The 10,045-nt window shown below is 60.4% G+C and overlaps 2 protein-coding genes across 3 annotated transcripts in view; one reads left to right on the top strand and one right to left on the bottom strand.

The window, feature by feature from the left end:
• ARHGAP44 (Rho GTPase activating protein 44) overlaps nucleotides 1-10,045 on the top strand; it is a 288,621-nt gene that overhangs the window by 61,719 nt on the left and 216,857 nt on the right. The gene's annotated exons all lie outside the window — the stretch shown is intronic.
• Nucleotides 898-7,018, bottom strand: LOC137841866 (TBC1 domain family member 24-like). 2 transcript variants are annotated; one of them, XM_068655264.1, is made up of 7 exons: nucleotides 6,828-7,018; nucleotides 4,175-5,213; nucleotides 3,821-3,979; nucleotides 3,212-3,275; nucleotides 2,305-2,400; nucleotides 1,665-1,941; nucleotides 898-1,181 (listed from the first exon to the last, which is right to left on the bottom strand). In XM_068655264.1, the coding sequence occupies exons 1-7, from the start codon at nucleotides 6,937-6,939 to the stop codon at nucleotides 1,036-1,038; spliced, it is 1,893 nt and encodes a 630-aa protein (XP_068511365.1). In that variant the 5' UTR covers nucleotides 6,940-7,018; the 3' UTR covers nucleotides 898-1,035. The 2 variants fall into 2 exon arrangements, with proteins under 2 accessions (XP_068511365.1, XP_068511366.1); XM_068655265.1 differs by having other exon boundaries at nucleotides 6,824-7,000.

Here is a 10,045-nt window from a genome sequence, read left to right as displayed (position 1 = left end):
GCCTGCTGTGTAACTGACCACGGTGGGAGCTTGCTGCCGCTGCCTGCTCCTCCCCACATCCTCCTGGCATCGCTGGACCCACCAGCACCATGGCAGCGACAACTCCTGCCCTGAACAGCTCAGGAAATGGCATCCATGAAAGATAAAACCACAAATGGGAAGTGTTAGGACACGGGAGATGTGCTCTCATCCTGCAGCCAGAATGACCTCTTGATAGTTCACAACCCTCCTTGCACCAGCTTACCTACCAACACCTACACGTTCACATTTCATATTTCAAAATGGCACGTGTGTTATCTGGACCCATTTAATCAGGGCGTGTTAATTAAAGCTTATATTAACCGCTTGCAATCATACATCAACTCTTGGCTGCTAATGTGGGCCTTCAGTGTAATGGAAACACGACAAGGCAGGTGCACTGCTGGGGGGCTTGTGGTGGGCTGCAGGCACAAAAGCACCGGGCAGCACTTTGCTGATCTCCAGTCAGCAATTTCAACCACAAGCAGTCTTTTGCACCATGTTGGATGGTGATCGGTGCCTGGTCCCAGGTGAAACCTGGGAACCTCAGGTGATACAAAAATCCTGCACACGTCTTGAGGGCTGGGCTTGGGGTGAGAAGCGGGGTGTGGGTTGTCCTGGTGAACTTTGCACCTTGCTGCTGGATTTTGTCTAGACTCAGGATTCCCCCGGGCTGCCTGTGCCGTGGAATCGCGGCTTCGCTGCAGAGCCCCAAACCACAGAGAGGCCAGGGGAGGGCAGCGAGCAGCGAGCCGGCTCCCTTCCCCTCCAGCACCCTGAGCAGGAACAGGGCTGGTGGAGCTGGCTGGGGCTGAGCTGCGGCAGGGGACCTCGTGTGTCCCTGCGGTCCCGTTCGTGGCACCCCATGGCCCTCTCCACGCCACCACGGCTGGGGACAGTGTGGACGGCCAGCAGATGCTGCCGGTGGAGACCGTAGCAGCCAGGCCGGGCCGCAGCTGGTGCCGTGGGGGTCCCGTTCTTGGCAGGAGGTGCGGTGAGGGGCCGGCCCCATAGGACCTAGGTGTTTTGGAAGCCCCACACCTCCAAGAGCTGCACCCTGAAGTTCTCCTGGCAGAGCGGAGGGTTGTCAAAGGTCTCGCAGTGCTCCGTGCGTCCCCAGAGCAGGTTGGCGTCGAGGGACAGAGCTTGGCCTCCTCCTCCACCTGCAAAATCATGCCAGAGGGTTGGGATCCGCTCTCGCCCCTCACTGCCTGAGCAGAGACACTGGCCAGGTCTCAGATCATGCCCAGGTCCCTGCTTCATTTACTGCGGCCACGCTGCAGAGCTGTCACGGACAGATTGTGGGGCCATGCCTGGCCCTTCCTCAAGCTGTTCCCCTCCTGCATGTCCTCTCAGTCCTGCATGAAGCAGAGGAAAGGGCCAGGATGGGCACAGCAGCCCCAAGGACACAAACCTGGCTGGGAGGTTTGGGATATGGGGCTCCCAGAAGGAGCATCATTTTCCCTGTGCAGCCCTGTACTCTCTTGCTAACTTGGAGAAGTCGGGGCTGACTTCATCTTCCCTGACTTCTCCCCTAAGAAAGAGGTCATTGCCTGCATGGGCAGCTCAGATTTTAACCTGGGGGAGAGCACTTTGCAGCCAAAGCAGCAGCATGCTGGGCGGGGTGCCTGCCATTAGGTAATTACCAATAATGATCCCTTCCCGAGAGCCGGACATGAACATGGAGGCTGTTTTGGAAGGCAGGAGGAAATGCCTGATGGCCAGGAACGGGGACAGACGGCCTCTCCGCTGCGGCGTGGGCACGGCGAGGTGGTTGGAGCTGGTGCCACGGCCGTCCGGGGAGGAGCTGAGCAGGGACATGGGACCGGGAGAAGGCGACCGCTGGCGTGAGCGCGGCACGGCTTTGGCCAGCTCCGGCTTCTTGATGAACACCCACTCGTACCTCTCCATCTCAGGGCGCACCTGGAAAGGAGGAGAGACCCGGTGAGCCCCGGCCCTGGGGGCATGTCTCCATTGCTGCCTGGCCAGGCGGGTTGGGGACCACACGCTGTGTTCTGGGGCAGAGGAGGGATGGCGCAGAAACCCCCCCTGCCACATGCATTGCCCTGCTGTCATCCCTTTAGGATGCTCCTGAAGTTAGCTCTCCATTTTTTGTAGTCCAGCACAGCAATCTCTGTGCTGCTGCCTCCTGCCAGGGCTCAGAGGCAATGGTGGGACTGCAAAGGAAGCAGCTTGGTGCCACCATGCCTTGAGTTAGACAAATAAAGCAAAAAGCAAAGACAGACGAGCTCAGAAGCATAAACCCCTAAATAAAATGTGACTTACAGTGAACACGAAGCACTCCCCTGTCCCAAAAAAGCCTGATGTCGCCCCATTCTTCTTCCTTTCGCTCCAGTCAGAGGACAGAAATGCCCCGCACACCTTTGGGAGAGAGCACAGGGAGCTGCCATGGGGAGCAGGGCTGGGGTGAGCCCCAGGACCCCCGGCAGCAGCCTCCATCGAGGCCATCGCTGGGGTGTGCTGCTCAGCAAGGGCTCTGCCTCTCCTTGGCACGATGTCAGGAAGAAAACGAGCTAAAACGTAGGGAATGAGGTTGAATAAGTCACCTTTCCCTGCCCGCAGCAGGCCCCAGGGACCGCAGTGTTTATCTCCTCACCGCACTCAAGTGCCTGGTGTGGGAGATCAGGGCTCGGTGGCCAATAAATCCTCGGGATGCCTGGGCAATTTGCAGAATTTGCCTCTGCTGCTTGATGAAGAGTGCAAGGTTAAAATACGGGTTTATGAGCCACTCTCAGAGTCCCTGGGGAGAGGCCCGGCTCAGGTATTTCTGCAGCTATTTTATGACTTTCAGATACCATAAGAGCTGTCCTTATTTCACTTCCACTTCCCTCGTGCTGCTGCTCTTGCAATCAAGAAGAGCTCCTGGCATTTAGCGCGCTGAAAGCAAGTCCCTGCTCAGGCAGAGCATCTGCTGACTTCAGGAAAGTCTGCCTAGCGAAGGCTTCACGATTTAGCCTAAATTTCCAATAAAAACTTCTCTCTCGTGGCCTCTCCATCTCATGGGCTCCTCTTTACCTCCACGTGCCCCCTTTAACCAGTGTCTAGGGCAGCTCTTGGTGCCGGTGCCCCGCAGACACCGTGATGGAGCCAACATTGGTGGGCAGGGAGCCAACCGCCCTCCTTCCCCGCACCACCCCGGCACGGCCCCGCTCCCTGCTCAGGAGACACTTACCTCCCCCTCCGTTGTCTTTATGAGCAGCACCGTGGGTTCGTAACCCTCGCAGCAGGAGTAAAACCTGGGGGGCACACAGGGAGGCTGGGTTGGTGTGGTCAGACCGGGAGCACGCAGCCGTGACCACGTGGGCACGGAGCTGTGGGACCCCACTCGCCCCTCATGGGCTGGGGGGCACGCTCGTGGTGCCGACATGGGCAGTAATATTGAAGCCCCAACATTAACACCCCTGGAGAATTGGGGGGCACAGATGGCTCTCAGTGGTCCCCCTGCTTGCAGCAGGTTTGGGCATTGCCCGTGGCACTTGGGCTCTCCTGGCTTGGGTCTTGGGGGGTTTGATGTGTTCCCCATAGCACAGGGCACCCAAGCACGGTCTGCCCCAACCCAAATCCCTGCTGTGGCCTCGCAGTGTGACATGCTGCTAAAAGTCTCCTTCCCCGCAGCCAGCACTGCCCAGGCTGCACCCAGGGTGTTGAAACAAACCCGCAGTGCCCCCAGAAGACCCCAGATGTGTCCCACACTTGTTGCATTTCTACATCAGCAGCCTTTACGCAATTTTATGCCCGTCCCATCTGACCCGACCCCAGCCACCGGGCAGGTCGCGCTCACCTCTGCAGGCTGCACCCGTCTTCCGAGGTGGAGAAGAGCAGCAGCGGGGGGGAGAGGGAGAAGCGCTCGGGGATCCAGGACCAGATGATGCGCATCTCCTGAGCCGTTACCGTGCCCGAGCTGAAGGTCTGCATGTCCACGGCCAGGTGGAAGGACTGCCTGCGAGGGGGGATGCCCGTGGGTGCCGAGCCAGGGTGCCTGCACGCCGCTGGTGCCATGGGGCACCCGGCACGGCCAAAGCCAAGGGAGATGCCCGGAGCTCCCCCCATGCTCTATCTCCACTGTACCTCGGGGTTTGTCTGCTTTGCCCCAGAGCACCATCTGCCCACGCCGGCAAGCAGATAGGCTTCTTACCTGCTCTGCACCATGGTTATGCCCCGCTCCATCAGTGCTTTCCTGTTGGCCATCTGGAGGAGCCAGATTTCCTTGCGGGAGAACAGCCGGATGCCAAACGCTCTCTCCAGGAGTTTGTCGACAGTCGTGTGCTCGGCAATGTTCTGCACGAAAGCCTGCAGGTCCGCCTTGATGTCGGCCCCCTCCAGCTCGGGGGAGGCCACCGAGAGCCTGTACTGCTTCAGCAGGGCCAGGGCGATGCGGTAGAGGACCTTCTGCCCCTCCAGCAGGTAGACGTCGAACACACGGATGGCGTAGTCGAAGGGGAGGTCGTGGAAGAGCCACGACAGCCATTCGGAGTAGACCTCAAAGACGTTCTCGGAGGAGCTGGCTATCAGTTTGTGAGCTGCCGGGCAGTGCTTGTTGGCCAGATCCCCGAAAGTCATGCAGGAGGCCCGGTGGGCCAGGAAGGACTGGTCAATGTAGCTGGTGTGGGGGGCGTTGCTGGCGATGAGGCGAGAGATGTTCTCGAAGCACTGAGCTTCGTCCTCGCTGTAGTGCAGCAGCAGAGCCACCAGCGAGGGCAGGATGGGGCTGTAGGTGATGTCGGGGAAAAGGTTGCCGATGCAGATGAGGATCTTCTTCATGGCGGTGACCCCGTCCGGGCTGAGGCAGTACGTGGGCATGGAGCACCCCTCCAGGAAGTCGGGCAGAGGGTGGGAGCTCGCGCTGTGCTTCCCAAAAAGCCGGCTCGCCACGTCCCTGTAGACGGGAGCGTCGGGCGTGACAAGGCGGCAGGCGACCTGCTGGCACAGCCGGTGGTACACCTGAGCTCTCAGGGCACGGCTCGCCGCCAGGCAGCCCTCTCTCAGCAGCCTCTTCAGCTCCTTGGGGGGCTGGGTGAGGATGTCCCCGGGGATATTGGCCTGCTGCTCCGGCTCTGGCATCCTGTCCCAGTCCACAAACTGTCCGCAGCCCAGACAGGAGGAGGCGGCGTCGATGTCCCAGGTGTCAGCCTCCGACGTGATCACGACGGTGACTGGAGACGAGCCAAGCATCCCTGTGGGACAAAGACCTTTTATCCGACACGCTTCACCGCCCCGGTGACAGCGTTTCACCCTGCCTGACACTGCACTGAAATCCTACAGCACCTTCTGGTATTTCAGCTGCTGCTCTCCCCCCTGCACAGGGAAGGGTTTCAGGAGGCTGAGCCCAGCCAGGCTGCTGGCTTTGCCCTCACATGGGTCCGGTGGCATCAGCTGGTCCCTTTGGGGAACCCAGAGCAGGATGGGGCTCTGCACCCCTCGCACAGCTCCTGCCTCCCCAGGTGTGACCGGCTGTGCTGGGGAGCTGCAGGATGCAGGGAATGTCCCTGTCCCTGTCCCTGTCCCTGTCCCTGTCCCTGTCCCTGTCCCTGTCCCTGTCCCACGGGCACAGCCACAGGACAGCAGGGTTACACCACCACCAGCCCAGAGCTGGCCCTGTGGCATTGCTGAGAGCCCCGCACTGGTCGGCAGCTCGAGGGGACCCGACGGGCAGTGGGGCCAAGAGGGACCATTGGTAGCACGTCCCCTCCCGAGGGCAGAGCAGGAGGTGATGTCCAGGACCAGGCGCTTTGAGCATGGATGGAGCAGAATAAACTGCCCCTGGCTGCTCGGGTGCCTGAGCTGCAGCAGTGTGCGAGGAGAAGGCTCAGCCAGAGGGGCAGGGACAGCCGGCAACACGGCCCCTGCTCCCCACGTCCCCACGCACCCAGTGAGTCCCCAGCCAGGCAACCAGGGGCGAGGGCTGGAGAACGTCTGAGCAGCCTCTCGGAGCTGGGAATTGGTGCACGCAGTTGGCTGTGAGCTCACAAGAGCAGAGTTTGAGCTCCTCCTAGGGAGAAACCAGAGGCATTTTCCTTGGGGTTCCCATGGAGCTCAGCCCCAAAGCCCGCACATTTCCATCTGGGGGGTTTGTGCAGAGCAGTTACTAACTGGCAGCATGAAGTTGATTACACACACATTAATTCCTAGTGCATGGTGCTGGATATGCTCGGTTTAGCAGGGCTGGATGAGTCTCAGCTCCCCTCTGAGGATTTGCGCAGAGCCAGCTCCCCGCTTTGGACCCAAGGGGACACGCGGGGACAGCACGGCCCCAGCCACACACGCCACGCAGAGGTGGCAGCACGGTGGCATGGTGAGGGACAGCTCCCAGGCTGGGTCCGGCTCTGTTCATGCTGTGCTGGCTCAGCTCAGCTCTGGCTCTGGGTCAGGCCAGGCACCAGGTCAGGCTCAGCCCTGGGCCAGCTCCGGCAGGCTCCCTGCTCTGAGCAGCTGGGCTGGAGTTAAGGCAGACCAACGGGCTGGAAAATGCTGGGGGCCACACACCCAGCTCCATCACACTTACAGCCCTAAAACCCAGGCTCAAATGAACAGCTGGGTTTAAGCAGGGCTCTTTGTACCTCTAGGTACCGCCACGATTCCCAGACCCCCCCTGTACTTGCAGCAGGAGGGCAGCCCTGGGTACCACCACCCCAAAATGTGTCACCCGGAGTCACCCAGCCCAGGACACGTCCCCAGCCTGGCACCACGGTGACACCCCGGGGCTGTCAGTGGGGCTGGGCACATGGATCTGCCCCAGCCCCATTGCTCTGGGTGCCCTGGGTTGCCTTCATCCCCCAGCGCTCACCCACCTTGTGTGGTGCTGGTGCCATCGCCGTCCCCGTCACCCTGCTCTGGCTGTGCTGGGAAGCCCCCGGCCGCCCCCCCGGGGGCACGGGGCAAGCTGAGCCCTACCTGCAGCATTCACCTGCTCCGGGGAGGCCCCGCTGCCGGCTGCAGCCTCTGCCCTGACTTTTAATGCGCCCTGTGTGCGCGGGGCACGTGTTTGGTGTAAACAGCACGCGGGGAGGAGCGGCCCCGTGCCCACTCGCCCCTTTGTGCCCTATTCGGGGAGGGGATGAGATAGCCATCAAAACAGCAACACGGCCGTTAAACCCCACGGTTATTTTTCCCCAGGGATAACCTTTATCTTCACATTCACTCCCGGGCGGGGAGGGGGCGAGGGAGGGACGCGCAATTGCCCGTCCTTGAAGGGAGGAAGCATAAACACAGTGAGTGGGGCTGCAGCCGCTTCCCGCTGGATTGCGCGGGTCTCGGGGGGGGCAGAAGTGGAGGCATGTGAGCAGCGAGTGCCAGGAACCAGGTGACGAGCAAGAGGCTGGGGCCACGAGGACAAAATGACGCCCTTCTGCCAGGTGCCGTGGTGCCGGGCAGCACCGGCGTGCAACGCTCGGGGAGCACCTGTAGGAAAAACCTTGGGGTTTGGGGACAAAGCAAAGCCGGCAATGCAAACAGGAGCTGGTGGTGGAGAACCATGGCTTTCTGCAGCAAAGCACCCCGCTTTCTTTGGGGTGAATCAGGGCTGAGCTGCACCAGTGCTTCCAGCACCAGGCACCTGGCACAAGGATTCTGCATTCCCCAGCGGTGGCAGAGGGTGTTCAGATGGGTCCCCCCCCGCTCAGTGGAGCCCCAAATGTGGTAATTCCAAGCACATTTCTGAACTTCAGCATTCCCAGTCTGTCTCATTTGAAGCTGTTGTTACTGATTGACTTTGCCCCAAAACGTTTTGCAGGGTTACAAACATTTGTGGGCTCAAGGAAAAGCTGCAGCAGCTGAAAGGAGAGCAGCATGCAGGGACCTTGCGACCATCAGTGAACCCACAGGTCAGGCTACACTTAAAAGTGGGGAGTTTTTAAGGCAAATAAGGCACTATATTTTCCTTAAGAAATTGTATTTTTTTTTCTCTCATGCTAACAGCTGCTGCTGGTCCCTGCCTCGCCTCCTTCCCCCCGCTTTGCACCCGCAGCACATCCCTGAGGGCTCGCCGGGGCTCCTGCAGCGGATCAGGAGCGCTGCCCCACAGAGCATCACCTCTGTGGATGAAGCCTCACCTCCACGTGCCAAAACATGGCCCAAGTGGCACGGCTTAGCCTGACGAAGCTGGGCAAGGGGCTGCGGGGACCTGGGGGTGCCGGGCTGGTGGTGGTGGGATGGACAGACAGCGGGCTGCGTTGACACCTGGTGTTGCAGCTTCCCAACCTGGTGCTGCTGCTTTGCCCAGGCCCTTGGTGGCCGTACTCTCCCCGTGTGCTTTTCCTGGAGCAGCAGACGCCTCCCGCTGCCTCTGGGTCAGACTGAAGCACCCCACGGCCTCCGTGATTGTGTGGAGGCAGGAGATGGGAGCGGATTAGGCACCGTGCGATGTGGCTCTGCCATTTCCTTTGCTTTTAATGGAGGAAAAATTAAATATGTAGAGGCCACGCCGCCTCCTCGAGCCGCGCAACTGGGGGCCATAAATGTTTCCTGCAAGCTGCCTGCACGGCCCAGCCCCTGCGGATTCGGGTGCCCGGGGACCTTGGGGTGCCCAGAGCAAGGCTGCAGCAGTTCAGAAAGGTGACACATTATCGTGCCATACCGAGGCAGGTGCAGTGACAGCCCTGTGTTATGGGGGCCATAAATCATCGCTGCCACTGCCTTGCCACTGCTTTTAGGGCACCTGCACTCCTGCCCGTACCTGCAGGGATTGGCGTCAGCGATGGCAGCAAGGAGGAGACCAAACCCTGCATGGCCGAGGGCTGCTGTAACACCAGAGCCCGCGTGGCCTCACTGCAGGGCCCCGAGGAGCCCAAATATTGAGGGTGCCAATATTTGGGCAGTGCCACGGCTTCCCAGCAGTGTGCTCTGCCCGCTCCCAGACGTCTCTTTCTCCTGCTACAGCCACCCCGAGCTGCTGCAAAACCCCTTACAAACACATTAACAGCTCTGTGCACTTGGCTCTTTTCTCAGCCTGCAGGTCCCGAGGAAGCCCGTGCTTGAGGCCTGCTGGGCCGAGGCAGCGAAGGGGCCGGCGCTCAGCTCGGTCATGTCGCCATTACCGGGGCCGGGCACACCGTGAGCTCTGAGCAGTGGCCCCATGAGCTGAGCTGGTTCTTTTTGTGCCTCCCGGTGTACTTTGGGCTTTTATGGAAGGCCAAATGGGGCTTCTCGAGGTGATTATGGCACCTTTTGGCTCCAGCCGGCCGGCCAAAATGTGGGGCCCTGCAGCTTGTTTCTCTTCGCAGTAGAATTTAACAACAGCTTCTTCTCGTCCTTCTGTCTCCTGGAACAAGGGGGGGAAGCAAAGGGTAGGGACAAGCTCCTGACCACAGGGTCACTGCCCTCTTGTTGCCATTGCCCAGCCCCAGGGCTTGGGGTCCCCATGGCCTGGGGGACACCGGGGCTGTCCCCACCCTTCCTCTGCCATCTGACTGCATCCCAGCCGTTCCCCATCCTGCGCTTCCAAACCCCAAAGCACAGCATGCCCCATGGCTTCAGTGCGTTTTGATCCAGACCGTGATAACGTGATGGCAGCAGCCACATCCAGGTGCCCTGACAGCGTCCTGGCTGCCCCGTGCTGCGTGGGGCACAGTCAGAGAGCAGCGGTGCTCTGCGGAGCTGCAGCTGGGGCAAAGCTGGGGCTGAGAGCTTGTAGGTGGCCCCATACAAGCTAAACGGGAAACGTGAAGGATTTCTGTGTTCCTCAGCAGTGCCGACCGGAGGCAGCGCTTCCTGCACACCAGAAGGGCTGGCGTCATGAAACCGAGAAGCAATTAGAGGGAAGTGATTGCGTTATACAAATAAACCTCCCTGCCAATGTTTCTGGCACAAACACCGCGGCGCTGAGTGAGCAGAACCTGTCCTGGGGGAGGGGGGAGAGCGGCGACTCCAGGGCCTTAGGGAAAGCATCGAATGCCCTGGTAGCACCCAGGGGATTGCAAAGGTTTCCAAGGGGACCCTAGCAGGTGGAATAGCATCTCACCTGGAGGAGGAGATGGCTGGGACAAGGAGACAGGAGGACTGGGCAGCCTGA

Source organism: Anas acuta, chromosome 18 (assembly GCF_963932015.1).
Source record: "Anas acuta chromosome 18, bAnaAcu1.1, whole genome shotgun sequence".
In the NCBI taxonomy this organism is placed as follows: Eukaryota; Metazoa; Chordata; class Aves; order Anseriformes; family Anatidae; genus Anas; species Anas acuta.
Note: the sequence above shows the minus strand (reverse complement) of the source record. Positions and strands in the feature narration are given on the sequence as shown.

What these genes read in the sequence shown, in the direction of transcription:
- LOC137841866 (XM_068655264.1), bottom strand. Translation starts at nt 6,939, where the DNA reads ATGCTGCAGGTAGGGCTCAGCTTGCCCCGTGCCCCCGGGGGGGCGGCC. An exon ending in GGGAGTGCTTCGTGTTCACT is followed by an intron (nt 1,942 to 2,304) that starts GTAAGTCACATT and finishes CCTCCTTTCCAG; the next exon opens with GTGCGCCCTGAGATGGAGAG. An exon ending in TCGGGAAGGGATCATTATTG is followed by an intron (nt 1,182 to 1,664) that starts GTAATTACCTAA and finishes ATGATTTTGCAG; the next exon opens with GTGGAGGAGGAGGCCAAGCT.